The sequence below is a fragment of the Danio rerio genome, chromosome 16 (genome assembly GCF_052040795.2).
Source record: "Danio rerio strain M-AB ecotype USA chromosome 16, GRCz13ab, whole genome shotgun sequence".
In the NCBI taxonomy this organism is placed as follows: domain Eukaryota; kingdom Metazoa; phylum Chordata; class Actinopteri; order Cypriniformes; family Danionidae; genus Danio; species Danio rerio.
The window spans coordinates 13,611,813-13,630,000 of NC_141036.1; the positions used below are offsets into that span (position 1 = coordinate 13,611,813).

Below are 18,188 nucleotides of genomic sequence, written 5' to 3' on the forward strand. Positions count from 1 at the left end.
CTACTTTACCTTAACTTAGGTGTACTAAGGACGACTACTCATTAATAAAAAATCTAAATCAACCAATCACATGGCATCAATGTCATGCAGACATGATTAAGAGGATCTGCTGAAGCACAAACTTATTGTAGCATCAGAATGAGAAAAGAATGTGACTTAATAAATAGTTCACACAAAAATAAAAATGACCCCAAAATTTATTTACCCTCAAGCCGTCCTCGGTGCATATGAAAACTTCTGTCAGACGAACACAGTAAAAGCAGTTTTAAATTTTATCCAGGCTCTTTACATGCTGTTTAATGATGTTTTGATAGTGGTTTTATTCTTCAGGTTTCCAGAAGTGCATAAATTCATCCAAACTAACCTATAAGGTGCCACAAGTTTAATGCATGTCTTAGGAAGCAGTTTTTTTTAACATATTAAACTTCAAACATGCTTGACGGATATATATATATGATGTATGATATATATGATGTAAGGCTCATTTGCAACAGGGATAGACAGAGTTTGTTTATCACAGAAGGAGATGACAAACCAAAAACTAGTTGGTTTGATGTCACTGTATACTGCCATACACTCTATTACTACTACAATGCCGCATACTGTACATGTCTACTAGGGATGGGTGATATTTTATCATTTGCAATATACTGCTAAAAATTTCCCCCATAATAAAACCATTCACATATTCTACTAATGATAAAAGCAACAATTGTTCTGTGCAATGATTTATTATTGTAGTAGTACAAGTGTGATAGTTTTAGCCTGTTTACAAACTTATTTACTGACATACTTTTACATTAAAAAAATTACTTCATAACACCAACTGAGTGTTTAAAATAGCATTTCTTTTGTGACCAGACACAGTTTAATATCACAGAATAAAAAAAAAGTCATGCTATTTTATATGATAAGGCTAGGTCAATTGGCATTGCACTATAAATATACTCAATGCTTAAAATACCCATCATGACTTGAATAACACAAATAATCTAGATATTGCCATAAGCGTTTGTTTATTCTTGTTTCTATAATCTTTATACTCATGCAGTTAGAGCAGATGGTAGCTGCTTGTGTGTTTTATTTGATCCTAAAAAGCTTGATTAGATGCTTCAGTGAGTGCGTTAACAAACGATTTTTATACGATTAAGACAATACTCTGATTAAGAGTCTACCATGTAAACAGCCATTTTTGATTAAATTAATCCTATTACGGTCACAATCAAACTAAACAAAAGTCGAATTAAGACATGTGGAGTATGCCGACACATTATTGCAGTAGAGACATGTAAACACCTTAATCAAACTATTATTGCCATGTAGGCTTTTGCTGCATTTTGCGATAGGATAGTCTATACACACATGGCTGTTTGACACTATTCTCTCCACCTATCGAGTCGGTAAAGGACCACAGACAGCTGCATCGTGAAATGCAGAGGTTTTTTGTCCATACCGCATGCGGTATCAAATTCCATAAAAACAACACTCTTCCTGCAGTTTATAATCATATCCAATATCTCATTTGTCACCGGGGGCATGCATGAAATGTTCTTGAATGAATTTGAACGTGCCAAACTGCAGTAAAAGTTGACAAATTAAAAAAGAAACACCCGAAATTACAAAACACTCCGAAGGTAATTTGGATAGAGTGGTGACGCTACGACGTCAATTGAATTATGTGCTATAACATGTCAAACGGAATCATGAAAGAAACGTTTAAAAAGCAACTTATGTAAACACCTTAATCATAGTATTGCAGATTAAGGCAAATAATTTGATTACTGATGTCCATCTAAATGAAGCTGACAAGACGCGAGTAAATAAACGTGACCATGTGCAGTGCTACAGTACTGCGTGGGACAGCACAAAATGGTCTAACACAAGAAAGACATGACCAGCAGGGGGCAGTTATGTAACATATTGAACATACTGAACTGAAATACAGAGAAGCCAGAGCATGTGAGCGGAGCTGAGCGGTGTGACGCTCTGCTAAGAATTTCGCTCCATGATTGCGCACTCCAGTCAATCACTAACAGCCCTAAGCAAGTGATTAACATTCTGCTCACACTCGCCGGTAAATCAATACTGCTCAGATCCCATTCCCATAAAAAATTTCTCTATTAGGCAAATTTTTTTTTTTTTTTGTAACTAAAAAATCTTAAATAACTGTCTAAAATTAAAGCATGCCGATAAAATTTGTTCCTGTTTCAAAGCGGCATTCCTTCCTGTGCTTTTTTCTTACAGTACAGTTTTTAATCATATTTTAAAAGGCCTAAGTGATCAACTGTGTATTTCATAGCCTATTTATTTAGGCAGGTGTGTGTTATCTTATACTTATCTTGTATGACTGTTAGCCCTTTTTAAACTGCAAAGCTATGAACATAATTTGAATTACTAATCCACTTCCACGACCATGTCTTATTAATGCATATCCTTGTTATAATTATTGTTATACTTTAATAATTAATTATGAAATCGAATAATTCATTACTCGATTAGTCCTACGAAACAAAAGAATTAACCTACAAATTAATTCATGGCATTTAAGCCTGAACAAAAGAACACATAAAATTCAAATCGAATAGGTTCTAAAATGAATTTTTAGTCAGTGTTTAAATATGGTTGAGCAGGGTAATAGATCCAGGAGCAGGGTTGAAGTGTGTAAAATAGAAAAAAAAAATGAAAATGGATACTTTTCTCTAAAAATTCTAGACTTTTTACTTTTTACTAGTATTTTTATCTCTCACTGGATACAAATACATTCTTGTCGAAATTATTGCTGTTGCAGTAAATACCTGAAAATATTGTGATATAATTTTAAGTCTATACCACCCATCACTAGCATCTGCTCATCTTATATCATGTGTCTGACATTCAGCCACTGTGGAAAGTCACTGACTGGAGTTTTTAATTTGAAACTATAATGTGCTGTATGGGTTTGTTTTATGATGGATTTATGCACTTTTGAAAGCTTAAAAATAAAAGCCACTATCCAACACCATTAAACAGCATGGAAGAGCCAGGAATACATTTAAAACTACTCCAACTGTGTTAACCTGACAGAAAAAAGTCATATGTACTGTGAATGATTTTTTATTTTTATTTTTTTGGTGAGCTATTCCTTCGAGTGACTTTGAAGATGGTATGGTTGTTGGTGGTGTCAGACAGGCTGGTCTATTTCAGAAATAATCCACTGGGAGTTTCATGCCTAATCAACTCAGTGAACCCAGAGGGAAATGATCAGACAGGTTTGAGTTAATAAATAAACAATATCAAATAAAAAACATAATAAAACACAAATTACAATTGAGGTCTGCAGAAGAGCATCTCTAAATGTACAACACATCAAACCTTGAAGCAGATGTGCAACAGCAGAAGCACAAGAAGAGCACACTGGTGACACTTCTGTCAACAAACAACAGCAAACTAAGATTAAAATTCACACAGGCTCACTGAGGCTTGGAAAAAGTTTGCCTGGTCTGATGAGTCTCGGGTTCTGCTGCAACATTCAGTTGGTAAAGTCAGAAATTGGCATAAACAACATGAAAGTCTGGATGCATCCTGCCTTGTATCAACAGTCATGCTGCTGGTGGTGTAATATGTGGGGGAGAATCGCTTGCTTGGCACACTCTGGGATTCTTATTACTGAGCATTGTTCAATCACCGCAATCTGGGTATTGTTGACCATGCCCTCTCTTTATGACCAAAATGTACCCATCATATGATTGCTACCTCCAGCAGGATAATGCACCATGTCTTCACAAAGCTCAAATCATCTTAAACGGGTTTCTTGAATATAAAAGCGAGTTCACTAAACTCAAATGGTCTCCACAATCCTCAGACCTCAATCCAGTAGAGAATGTGCTGGAATGGGTGATTTGCATGAGGAATGTGCAACTGACAAATCTGCAGCAACAGTGTGACGCAATTGTGCCAGGTGTTTCCAGCACCTTGTTACATCTCTGCCACAAAGAATTAAGGCAACTCTGAATGCAAAAAAGGTCCAACTCTGTAAAAACAAGGTATACAAAAATAAGTGGCCAAGTGAGTGTTTAATGCACTTAACATCAAACAAAACATGCACAAATCACACACACATTCGGTTGGTACCATATGAGGGAGGCGGATATATGTGATAACAGTACATTTCCTACACATCAATAGTTTTAAGTCAACTTTAAATAAATTAGATTAGACTTGGGGATCTATTTTAATGATCTAGGTGCAAAGTCTAAAGCGCACGGCATAAAAGTATTAAGGGTGTGTCCGAATACACTTTTGCTATTTTAAGGATAGAAAAATATGCTAAGGGCCGCGGCGCATGGTCTAACAGGGTTGTGCTTATTCTCTTAATGAGTTATGGGTTTGTTTTGAGCATAACATGCATTAAACTATTGAGAGTCTCATCTCATATTTCCTTTAAGAGTCAGTTGCATCACACCATGGCACATTTGCTATTTGCATGGAAGACTTTGTCAGTGGAAAAACTGAACTCTAAACTATCGTCAGCGTGAGGATACAGAACAATCTCTTCCATTCAGCTTCTTTACTCTCCCTTTACTCTTTACTCCTTTACTTTTGTTGAAAAGGAAATGGTGTTGTATGCACTCCACTGAAGACCATTAGCCTACATATTTAATTTTGTTTGTTAAGCGCAAAGATTTGTTTCAAAACGTTCTAAATTCAGTTCTAATTTCCAGCAAACGAATAAATAAACGTCCAAACACACATCCCATTTTTATGTCCTATATGGTGACGCATACTTCTTCAAAACCCGAGAGGTGGACAATCTAAATTTGTTTTTATAAAAAACAAATATAAATATAGCTGCAAGCAGCAATTGCGGGGCCAAGCAATCAAGAGGCACAGTTACTAAGCAGGCCATGAGCAACAAGCTCTACAGAGAGAACCAGATCAAGTGAAACAATGAATTTTGAATACATATGAAGTTCATTTAAATGGAAATGTAAGCAAAATCTTAAGTATATGAATAGTTTATTGGTTTAAAATTTTCGACCGGTGGCACTGCTACCAAATGTATGTGATGTGATCAGTGTGAGATGACAATGACACACATTAAGTTTTGTGTCAATATGTATAAGCATTGCAGAGATACAGCCTCAGATGCAGTTAAGCATTGTACCAGCACAATTGTCGATGCAGTAAACAAAAGCCATATTGCCTATCAACATAAAATTGATCATTTTCTGCAACATGGCCTGAAAATCATGCAAGTCAAATTTGGTGAAAATTGGAGGAGTTTGAAAAACTATGGTATCGAACAAAATGGACAAGAAGTTTGGCAGATTCAGGAATACTTGGTATCTACGTTGTCGGCTTGACCTAAGGAATAATTTGAGATCAAATTGAGCATATGAGGTCAAAAGTTATTACCGAATTTGTGAGTTTCATTAAGAATGACTAATAACTGTCTTATAAATCTTGACCCATAGTTGGCGCTGTCGCCCAATTTAATGGTGTGGTCAGTGTGAGGCGGAAATACTTAAAATTTGGTGTCATTATCTTTAACTATCGCAGATATAATAATGTCTAGAAAAAAATGTAATTTAACAGTTATTTTCAATTAAACTGTGTAAAAAATAGCACAATACTTATACACATAATTATGATATATGCAATATATGAAAATCTAAACAGCAGCAATATAGGGAACATTCCTATTATTCATAAATTGTATTATTCAAATATAAACAGTACATATATATTATATTTATACACTAAAATCTTTAGATGGCCAAAAACACTGATATACTGATGTCTCTCATCAGTATAATCAACCTGAAGACAATCAGTGATACTCACGCATTGCAACGTCAAAAATAATCTGCTCCCATTATAATCAACAAAGCTGTTTACTCTGAACCACAGTTTGCAAAGTACACTATAACTTTGTACTAAGTGATTTTTTCAGACAACAGATGCACAACACTCGAACAATAACAACTAACACATTTCCACCACCGCCATCACAGCCAGTGTAATATACCATTGCGCACTCTGTACATTTCACTATGTAAAATTCTACGTTTATACAAATGGATACTTTATGTATGAGTGCAACATTTATTTTGGTGTGTGTGTGTGTAATTGAACATAAGCACTGCAGACTAAATCTAATGCATACGGCATTGGGCTGCACCGCCACAGGCTCTGTGTTATATTAACACTGACATCAGTGTACTGGGACCCACAAGGCACAATAACACCCTCTAACACACACATACACAGAACAATAACAGCCTGGAGCCAGGGGGAGGCAGAGGACAACTTGCAACACACATACACACACGTACGCATTACACAAATATATATATGTAGAGATGGAGAACGAGAATTAGAATGGAAAGACAGCGAGAGGTCAGAACGATGTGGTGGAGAATGCGAGCAACAGCAAAAAAAAAAAAAAAGTCAAATAAACGGTTAAAGGACAGGAAGTGATGTCAAGGGGGAAGGTGGAAGAGTACAGTAAGTGAATGATTAAATAAATAAGTGAGACAGAAACACATTGACCTTCCCTCTCTACCTGTGCTTCGTTCTCCTTCAGCAACCGCTGTGTGCGCACTCCTCCCGGGTCATCGGTTAAATTCAGCATTACTATGCTCTTCTTTTCCCAGCCGATGAAGGACCCGTCGGTCAAACCCTCCACCACCGACAGAAAGTCCTGGTAGCCATGGTGACGGGTGGACACCACCGAGAAGGCCGTCCAATCATACTCCTCCAGTACCTCAAAGATCACCTCCAATTGGAGTGCGGTGGAAGAGCTGAACTGCAGGAAGATTGAGCCGGACTCCTGCGAAGTAATTAAAAAGGTAAACAACCACATTTCCCAAGAAAAAATACTTTTTTTTTTTTCTGAGGAAACTTAGATCATTTTAGGTTTGTACCTCTAAGATGACCCTTTCCTTTTACTCTTTACTTTGCTCCTTTACTTTTGTTGACAAGGAAATGGTGTTGTATGCACTCCACGGAAGACAATTAGCCTACATATTTAATTTAGTTTGTTGAGTGCAAAGATTTGTTTTGAAAATTTCTAAATTCCGTTCTAATTTCCAGCAAATGAATAAATGAACAATCATAATGAAGTGTGGTCAAACAACTGAGGTATGTCCAAACACACGTCCCATTCTTATGTCCCAAATGGTGACGCATACAGTACGTCTCCAAAACACAACATGCGGACAAATCTAAATTTGTTTTTAAAAAAGAAAAATATCAATATAGCAGCAAGCAGCAAATGCGGGGCCAAGCAATCCAGAGACACAATAGCCCCTTTCACACAGTGATACCTGTAAATATCCGGAACATTTCCGGAACTACTTTACCGGTATATTAAAAAAAAAACGCTGTTCACACAGGCGAGGACTTTACGGAATTTTTCCGGAAAAGAGCATTCACACATCCATCGCAAAATGCCGGTAAATTCTGACATCATTAACCTCTAAACGGCTGCGCTTGTGTTTGTAAACATTTGACTACATTACAAACTCTTCGGATGGATCAGTATTGAGTACAACTCTAATGAAAACATAGGGTAACACTTTCGCATGTCGAGATGTTCATGATATGTGTGTGTGCTGGCGCTATGGGTGCTCACGGGCACACGCAAAGCTTGAAGGTAAACAAACAACGGATTATCATAAACATTTTATCGATAATTATTTACACAGCATTAAGAAGGAACATAGAAACATTATCTGACTAACATCTAGCAGCTAAAGGTGTCTGGAAAAAATATTCAAAGGCTTTTATTCTCATAAACCGCACGCACGTGAATGCGTCTGACTGTTCTGATTGGCTAAAGCAGGTGTCTCACGTCAGCCCGTTCTAGACGTGGACGCGCTTATTACGGCAATCTTCCTTCTGCATTCACACAGCGCAGCATTCCGGCAAATTACCGGTAATGTTACAACTTCTCTTTCCGGAAAATAGCCAGAACGAATTTACCGGTATTTTCAAAAAGGACCTGTTCACACATACAACCTTTCCGGAAAATTGCCGGTAATTTTCCGGAAAGGTCTGTATGTGTGAAAGGGGCTAATGACAAAGCAGTCCAGAGGCCATGAGCAGCAAGCTCTAAAGATAGCACCAGATCAAGTGAAACAATGAGTTCTGAAAACATATAAAATTCATTTAACTGGATATGTAAGCAGCAATATAAGAATATGAATAATTTATTGTTAACTAACTTTTGACAAGTAGGTGGCGCTGTAAGTAATAATGCCCTGTTACCAATCTTATGTGATGTGATCTGTGTGAGCTGACAGTAGTCCCTTTCATACATACAGAACTTTTCGGAAAATTATGGGGAATTTTCTGGAAAGGGATTATGTGTGAACAGGCCCTTTTTGAAAATATCAGTAAATTTGTTCCGGCAATTTTCCGGAAAGAGAAGTTGTAACATTGCCGGTAATTTGCTGGAATGCTGAACGCATAAGAATAATTGCCGTTCACGATTAGAACGCGCTGAGGTGAGACGTCGACTCCAGCCAATCAGAACATTTATATGCACTTACATCTGCAATGATTATGAAAATAAAAACCTTTGAATATTCTTCCTTACACATTTAGCTGCTAGATGTTAGTCTGATAACATTCTAAGTTCCTTCTTAATGCCAACTGTGGAAAAAATTATCAATAAAATGCTTATGCTAAACCGCTGTTTTTTTACCTTCAAGCTTTGCTTTAGTTGCTTGACGCATGTGCATGTGAAGCAGTCAAACCTGTCCAATGGTAATTTACTATTATTATGTTTTAAAGAGAGCTCAGGGTATCCTATGCACCCTGGATCCTATGCACTTCTATGTTTCAGCTGCTGCCATCAGGATATCATTTTAGAGTTCCTATTTACAGGATAAATAGAATTAGAAATTCTTTAATAATGGTGGCCATTAGGTCATTAAATGAGTCTAGTGGGGAAGGGGATGCACCTAAAACATTACGTATTGTATGTTGTGTAGTAATATTTTGTTAATGTGTGCATGGAACTTACGGCACCTTGCTGCAACTTAAGTATCCCTAAACTGGATAATAAAGTTGAGTTTGAGTCTAAGACATTGTGGGAACTACATTTCTTATAAACGGTTTCTAATGTGACACTCCACTATCGTAACAGCAGACAAAGCTTTACTTCTGCAGTGCAATTAAGAGGAAACATAACTGTTTTCTTTGACTGAAGACTATTTAGTGCCTCCATAAAGCATCATTGGAGTTTAATTTCTTATGAAGAGTTTCTGAGATATGCAGCCATTGTGGGAACAGGAGGGAGGCACTTCAGTGACTCAAATCGATTTAATTTGCAAAGGCATGGCGTCTGGAAGTAGGTCTGGGAGCATGTAGGACTCGATACAACATCATCAGAAGGGTTTAGTCTCATTTAAATATCTGCAAATGGAAAAACTGTACATCCTTTAGCTTTGGCTTCTTTTGCAAAATCGCAAAACCCACACCGAAGCACTTGAGTGAACACAAGAAGGGGAAAAAAGAGCAGACTATATGGCCTGCAGGGGTAATGCATGACCCTTGGCCTTGCTATTTACCCAAATGGATGTTAGTAATGCCATCCCTTCCTACAGTTATCGGAGTATCAGGCCTCGACAGAGACGATGGCAGCCCTATCTTTGTCCGTTTAACGCTCGTCCTCAGGCGGTACCATTAACAAACAATGCCCGTATAGCACTGCAGCAAGCCAAACACTATCTAGCAAGTGCTAGAGCTCATTAACACCAAGAGCTCGCAGAGAGCGTTTTTTGTGAGGAATTTCTACAGTCAAAAGAAACACTAATATTGAAAAAACTAAATAAAAACAACATCGTCAAATAATTCAGTACAGCACAAATGCATCTGAAACAGGTCTGTTCTGAGAAATCCTCAGTGGACCAGTTTTATTATGCTATTAAATGGCATAGACAGTGCAGTTAATCAGGAAAAAAACACTACTCAATTCAAGAGAGCAATACTTCAGATACAGAATCAATCGTTCTACAAGAGCTTTAAGGGATATTTGACTTAGTGTTTGCTGACACTAGCTTAAACCTCACAGGGTTACAGGAAATACTTCAAACTGTACACGTTTCTGTCTGTAGACTTTGATTCTGTGAGTTGGCACCAGTCTATATTGGAAGATTTCTTCCTTGAAATCCCAGTGAAATCGATGCAAGAATTTGAGCCAGATTCATAGAACTGCGAATATAATCTCATTGTGAATAATCACTAGTTGATTTCTGATTTATATCCACTTAGAGTAAGATCACATTAGAGAAATTTAGGTTGTCAATAGTGTAGCAATGCATGAACTAAGGCTCAGACACACTTTCAATCCAATAAGCTTACAGAGATAAGGCAAGCTCACACTACATGACTTTTGGCTTGATTTTAATGTTTTTTTTTTTTTGACAGATTTCAAAGGTTTGTGACAAAAAATAAATAAATAAAAACACAGAAAAATGTCATCTGGTGTTTATTGGAATCAACATTGCTCATTACATTTGAGCAGGTCAGCAATATGATCTGAGTCTTTTGACCAGACACAGATGCTGCAGTATTTTTAAACCTGTTTGATATTGTCACTTTATGATCCTGAACTGTGTGCAGTGTAATGAAGACATAGAACTAATCCAGCCAATCAGAAGTGCATCCAGAAAGTATTCATAGCGCTTCACTTTTTCCACATTTTTTTTTATTTTACAGCCTTATTCCAAAATGGATTCAATTTATTAATTTCCTCAAAATTTTACACACAATACCCCATAATGACAATGTGAAAAAAAAAGATTCTATAAAATTGTTGCAAATTTATTAAAAAAGAAAAAAAAACTTAAAAATCATATATACATAAGTAGTCACAGCCGTTGCTCAATACTTTGTTGTTGCAGCTTTGGCAGCAATTACAGCCTCAAGTCTTTTGGAATGTGATGCCACAAGCTTGGCACACGTGTTTTGGGGAATTTTTGGCCATTCCTCTTTGCAGTACCTCTCAAGTTCTATCAGGTTGGATAAGAAGCAATGGTTTACAGACATTTTCAGATCTCTCTAGACTTGTTCAATATGATTTAGGTCTGGGCTCTGGCTGGGCCACTCAACGACAGACAGAAAAATCGGAAAAAGTGAAAAATCTGAAAAAGTGAAGCACTATGAATACTTTCTGGATGCACTGTGCATGGTACAATGGTCAGGGCATACCAAGGCAACAAATGGCCATGGGGCAGCATAGGAGTAGACAGATTTCTGCAGATTGTTAGCCCGTCATTGAGTCACAAGTTTATTTTCTTGTGTAAACGTTTGTAATTTTTTTTTTATTTAGTTAGTTTTTTAATTATTTAAGTTTATTGACTAATTTGAAAATGTTCATATAATTTATTTAAAATACAGTTAAAATACTGCCTTAAAGTAGATCTATTATATGAGAGACTTGCTTTGTTTACCAAATAAGTGGATCTAATTAGATTTGCAATGTTAGCATTAAATAAAAGTTTAAAAAATGTTTTATTTATTTCATATATAAAGTTTTTAGTTATGATCCTCCAAAATCATTCAGCAAAAATCTGCAGATTCAGCAAAAATAGGAAAAAATTCACACAGATTCTGTCTGACCCTAGTCAACAGTGAGCATATGTCAGGCTAGTTTTGTTTGTTCCATACATTCTAATTGTAATTGATTCAGCATGTAAAATCTGAGCTGGCTGTTGATTGAAATACAGCATTCTCATTGGCTGTTCAGCTATGAATCAGAGATAGAGAAATCAAATTGACAAAACTAAGCAAACAACTTAGAACTTTAAGGTTCTGTTTTGCAAAACATTCTTTAACAGCTATTCATGCTTGAATAAATGCATATATATTTAATTCATATTTTACAACTAATACTTTTTTTCTTGTTCAAGTTAAGCATAAAAGGCAATGCTAAAGATTTTGTCCAGAGCAGATGTTATTTGTATGTAGGATTTTGGTAGGTGATTAATCACAATATTGCAGGAACCTTTAAGGAGTTTAAATCTCCTTTAGTTTAGACAGAAAGCAGCTACTGTAATTTCTCTCTAGAGATCAGTGATGGCTGAAATAATGCTTTATAAAACACTGAATCCAATTTTATTCATTTTTTCCTAACACTGCACTACTAGTGTCACTAATTTAAACAGACTTATTAGTGATTAAGAATGTGAAACAGTTATATATAAGATATTTAAATTACTTTACCAATGCAAAAACTTTTATACCAATAATAAAAAAATAAATAAATAAATAAATACATTTCATCTAATTTAAAGAGATCAGTTCAAATGTGAAAAATCTATCATCGCTCACCTTTCACTTGTTCCAAACAAGTCGTTTTTGGGTGAACTATCCTTTCAATGCCATAAAACGCCACTAAATCATCACTTTTTTTGAAAAGAGTAAAATGTTTATGAGCACTGCATTTAATATTGTAGATCCTAAATCATTGGGTTTACAAGCTTACGTAAAAATATATTGTTTTCATTTTTAACGCAACACCACTAGTGCCATAAGTTTATACTTGATGTTACTAGACTTGATGTTAAGTCTGATGTTGGCTCTATTTTACCGATCTAGGCACAAAGTCCTAATTAAGGGTGTGTTCAAATGCACTTTTGCTATTTTACGGATGGAAAAATACACTTTGCATCGTGGCGCATGGTCTAACAGGGTTGTGCTTATTCTCGTAATGATTTATGGGAGTGTTTTGGGAATAACATGCAATAAACCAATCAGAACATCCTCTCCTATTCCCTTTGAGAATCAGGTGCGTCACGCCATGGCACATTTGTTATTTACATGGTGAAGTTTTTGTCACTAGCGAGAAAACAGTTAAACAGATCATATGCAGCAAAAATATAAAGAACGAGCCTCCTCCATTTGGCTTCTTTTCTTTTTCTTTACTTCCCTGAATAAGGAAAAGGTGGAAACTCACTTCACTGAAGACATCCATTAGCCTACGTAAGGGCTGAGCAATTAATCGAAATCGAATCGCAATTTGAAACGTTGCGATTAGCTAAATCACAAGAGGCTGAGACATGAAATATATATGTATTATGTAATTTACCCCTTCCAGAGCAAATGCATGATTGCTGTCTGTGTGAGATAGCCTAACTAGCCAACTGAGTATGTAGACTTTCGTTCTGCCTAATCAGAATTGCGCAACTGAACTAAAACAAACAGAAACGTGTGAACAATGGTGACATTGGCGTCTGCTGATTCAGAAGCATTAATAGACAAATAGTATCAAAGAAAAACAGCATTAGTAATATGGGAATATTTTGGTTTCAAAGTCAGACACCAAATAAAAACAGGTCATTTTTAGAAGCTGTCGCAGAATTGTTGCTACTGCTTACGCCCGATTCACACGGGCCATCAGCATCAACGCTTGACAGAGAAGTTGGGGCTGACGTAATGGTCATAGCTACGTCAGCCAAAGAAATTAGTTAGCAATCGGCTACTGTTTGAGCTGGTATATTTGCATATAAAGATCTGATTGGCTGATGCTTCCATCAGCACTTGAAAAGTTAAGAAAGTCACAACTTCTGCAGCGAGCAACCCCACTGAAGCGGCGCCGATGGATCCACTATGCAGTTCGGCAATGCCTGACGTCACCTATTAAAAGCGTTGAGGCTGACGCCATGTGTGAATGAGAGTTTACAGATTATTGACCTGAAGCTTGACTACAAAATTAAATTGCAAATCAAATCGCAAAATCTGCCAAAAAAATTGCAATTAGATATTTTTCCCAAATAGCACAGCCCTAGCCTACAAATTTAATTTTGTTTGTTAAGCACAAAGATTTGTTTTAACGCTATTTCTAAATTCAGTCCTAATTTCCAGCTAATGAATAAATGAACACTAATAACCAAATGTGATCAAAAAACTGAATTATATCCAAACATCCCTTTCTTTTGCCCATGCAAATCTAAACAAGTTTTTATTAAAACAAATATAAATATGTATATACTAAATAATACTTATAATAATAACAATATTATACAAATGCAAATTGTCATAAATGAACTGAACAAAAATTAAAAATGTCCCTTAACACACCTCTCTTATCAACCAGCCCTCCTATGAGTTCACAAATTAGCGCAAATGAATTTGCTATTTAACCAACGTGGCTCAAAACATCAAAATTAGGGTTGCGCTGGTCTGAAAATAGAAACCAATTATGCCAAACAAATCTTGCGTATTATTATTTATATGAAATACTATTGTATGATAGAGCCCATAATATAACTCATCTTGGTCTCTCAGATGCTGATTGGCACTTTAAATTTGGAGTTTAACTTTGTGAATAAAAAAGTTTTAGCTTTCTAAACTAATGGTCCCCTTACCAAAAGAAAAATAAAATAAAATCACATAATAAGGTGGCACAAAATAAAAATATGTGAATAACACAATAATGACAAAACTGTCAGACAAAAGCTTATAACTTGAAGTTGACAAAATTACAAGAAACCTTGTGTAGCAAAACCACAGTGATTCATGTAGCCTTGCAGTCCTGTAGAGTGAGCTAGCTTTTAGTCGAGTCAGCAAAATTGCATGACCAACATAAACACTGAAAATTCTGCTTGGGGAACTGCTGTATTGTATCTCACAAAGTATTCTTGCAGAGCAACAAAAACATGACCACATTTCAATTCAGTAAACAGCATTACCTGTGGTACCCTGCCCAGAGCTGCTCCCCCTCCCACAGCAACAATGGGGAGGCCGGTCTGGGCTGAGACGAACTCTAGCATCGGTGCCAGGGGGCCGGTGGCAAGCGGGAGGGGTCTCTCATCCTCATACACAAGTCCCTGAAGGGGTCTGGCTGCCAGCAGGTCACACAGTTGAGAGAGCAGCGTCCTGGGACTGCTGTCATTCACCTGCAGTCAATTCACATTCATGTTCACATTCACACCACATTGACCCCTGCAGTTATGAATGAACGCTCATGCTTAATTGCGCATATTTGCCTCTCCTTTTGTGTTCGCACTTCAGATCACAATTAACAAAGCATTCAGGTAAGACACTGAAAGTAAAATCACAGTCTACTCTTAAGGCAAAATCCTAGGGTTTTTTATAATTATTATTGAGATTTTAGACTTTTGGCTTTTTATACAGTATTTTTTTTTCAATCTAGTAGAAACAAAGTACACTTTAAGTGTTTATTATAGCATTTTTTAAATTTGTGACTGAAGATTTCAATTACAAAACATATGTTTAAAGGTCGTTTTCTTAATTATTTTTTTTCCTGCACTGAGCCATAAATCTCTGCTTCAGCACCACTTACATACACTTACTGGCCACTTTATTAGGTACACCTTACTAGTACTGGGTTGGACCCCCTTTTGCCTCGAGAACTGCCTTAATCCTTTGTGGCATGTATTCAACAAGGTACTGGAAGTATTCCACAGAGATTTTGGTTCATATTGACATGATAGCATCGTGCAGTTGCTGCAGATTTGTCAGCTGCACATCCATGATGCAAATCTCCCATTTCACCACATCCCAAATGTGCTCTATTGCAGGGCTATTCAATTAGTTTGTCATGGGGGCCAGTTCATGAAAGACATTCCAAACGAGGGGCTGGAGAGATATGACTTGCAAAATAAATGATGACACAACAGCATGTGAGAGCTCATGTGCTGTATTTGTGCTCATAAAGACACCCACATTGACTTTTCCTACATTAAAATGTTACTATGTTGTGTTTTGAAACTACATAACATCCATGCCTTGTACGATGTGGCTTTTTTACAAGCATAACCAAATGTTGTATTTCAAGGCACAAAATCAGTGTATTGCTTAAGTAGGCTTCTTCTATATTCAGACACATTCATATGTTCTGTTTTAAACTGCATAACAATTAGGGATGCAACGATTATAGATTGTGGTTGTATGATTATATAGTCTGAAGAATAATCATGGTTTCACAGTTATCACCATTATTAAGCATTTATTAAATTTAAAACACTACTAGTTTAGAAAAAAAAAACAAGAAGACTGCTTATATTTTTCAGTGTTGTTTATTGCTGCTCAGTAACCAAATACAGCACAAAATATTAATAAAAAAAAAAATAAAATAGTCCATTTCTCGCTTACGACTTAAAAATAATTTAAAAAGTTTTTGATTTAAACATTAGTGATAATCTTACAATGAAAATAAATGACAGAACAAGAATGAATAAATAAAAATAACAAAAAATAAAAAATATATATTTGTCTAATATTAATTTTAAGCTATATATTAGCTAAGAATTTAAATGAACTGTTGTTATTATCTGAGTTCATACATACATAATTATTTTAATAATTTATAATTTGTAATAATTCATCAAACATATCTTTTGTTTACATTGCACTAAAAGCCACGCACAACTCTTACTACTACAGCGTGAGATCATTTCTACTGTGATAATTTCTCAACTGCAGGGCGCGTGTGCGTTAGTCTGCTTGCAAGCCATGTGCGCACCGCTCCCAATATGCGCACGTCTACATTAGAAACAATGTACTTGCAAGCGGAAAGGACGCAATATGTCAAAAGCTTGCTGCTATAGTTAATCCAATGCGTGTGTATATTGGCCTAATTTTGTTTAATTGCAGCAGCTTTTTTTCCATGCAACAGAAATGCGGCATTGTGAAGCCTTTAAAAAATAAAAGTGGGGTTAATAGTGAAATCGGCTAATCATTGCATCCCTATTAATGATATCAGTGCATTTTACAAAAGGCCTTTTCTACAAACATCCAAATGTTTTCAGCTGCTCGCGCCACTTGCTTAATGTCAGGTGACTCACTCTCTGCGCAGCCTTCAACTACAGCTTGTGCTGTACTGGACAGATGCACAACACTTCATAACTATTTAGTTCGACTGAACTAAATTTATTTTAGATGTCTTGGTCACACTATTTGGAGGGCCGGAACAAATTGCCACGGGAGCCGAGTTCAGTCCGCGGCCACCAATTGAATAGCCCTGCTCTATGGGATCAAGATCTGGTGACTTTGGGGCCATTTGAGTACAGTGAACTCATTGTCATGTTCAAGAAACCAGTCTGAGATGATTCAAGCTTTATGATATGGCACATTCTCCTAATGGAAGTATCCATCAGAAGAAAATTTGTCAAATTCTGTGTGTGAAGCTTGTGTGAATTGTAGTCTCAGTTTCCTGTTCTTAGATGGCAGGAGTGGCACCTGGTGTTGTCTTCTGATGCTGTAGCCCATCCGCCTCAAGGTTGGATGTGTTGTGTGTTCAGAGATGCTCTTCTGCAGACCTCAATTGTAACGAGTGGTTATTTGAATTGCTGTTGCCTTTCTATCAGTTGGAACCAGTCTGGCCATTCTCCTCTGACTTCTGACATCACCAAGGCATTTGCACCCACAGAACTGCTGCTTACTGGATACTTTCTATTTTTCAGACCATTCTCTGCAAACCCTCAAGATTGTGTGCGTGAAAATCCAAGTAGATCAGCAGTTTCTAAAATACTCAGACCAACCCGTCAGACACCAACAACCACTTAAATCACTTAAGTCACTTTAATCACCTTCCCCATTCTGATGCTCGATTTGAACTGCAGCAGATCGTCTTGACCATGTCTACATGCCTAAATGCATTAGGTTGCTGCCATGTCATTAGAAGTTTGCGTTAACGAGCAGTTGGACAGTGTACCTAATAAAGTGGCCGATGAATGTACACATGACTTGAAAGTTTTACAGATGGATATGTTCTTACATATTTTGCCTCATAGTACACAACATTTTTTTTCTACAAACAATGAAATTGTCATTTGTTTCTAGCTGTTTGTAGTGATATATGGAGTGCTAAAAAGAGATACCCAAAATCCCCTTTTGTAAAACCCTCTGTCCCAAATATGTCAGCAAAAATTAAGCAAGCAGGAAATGTATGCAAATCACTGCATATTAAATTAAATAAAGCCTCATTTTAAACATTATATTTTAGAAAACTTGTCAAACAGGAAATGTTTGCGATGCTTAATGTAATAAAAATCAACTGGAGAAGGATGGGCTTAACTATTAGTTAATTATATTACCCTGTTCACCTGAGTGTCTTTCCTTTAATCAATCAATTCTGTTTTATTTGCATGAGTTCTTTTGCACTGACCTGGAGCCAGATTACGTTTGCAGATCCCCACTGGGTAACGACGCTCTCTCCAAAGCTGCTGTGCACA

The 18,188-nt window shown here is 36.5% G+C and overlaps 1 protein-coding gene across 6 annotated transcripts in view; it reads right to left on the bottom strand.

The window, feature by feature from the left end:
- Positions 1 to 18,188, bottom strand: part of grin2db (glutamate receptor, ionotropic, N-methyl D-aspartate 2D, b) — a 295,775-nt gene that overhangs the window by 108,238 nt on the left and 169,349 nt on the right. For all 6 annotated transcript variants that reach the window (XR_015511125.1, XM_087286723.1, XM_087286724.2 and 3 more), the window contains 3 exons: positions 18,122 to 18,188; positions 14,682 to 14,888; positions 6,545 to 6,811 (listed from right to left, as the gene is read on the bottom strand). The exon at positions 18,122 to 18,188 is cut by the window's right edge and continues 266 nt beyond it. Coding sequence is in view for 5 of the 6 variants with exons in the window: in XM_087286723.1 (XP_087142849.1) it covers positions 6,545 to 6,811; positions 14,682 to 14,888; positions 18,122 to 18,188 (541 nt within the window). In the remaining variant the exon portion in view is untranslated. The remainder of the gene's footprint in view (positions 1 to 6,544; positions 6,812 to 14,681; positions 14,889 to 18,121) is intronic.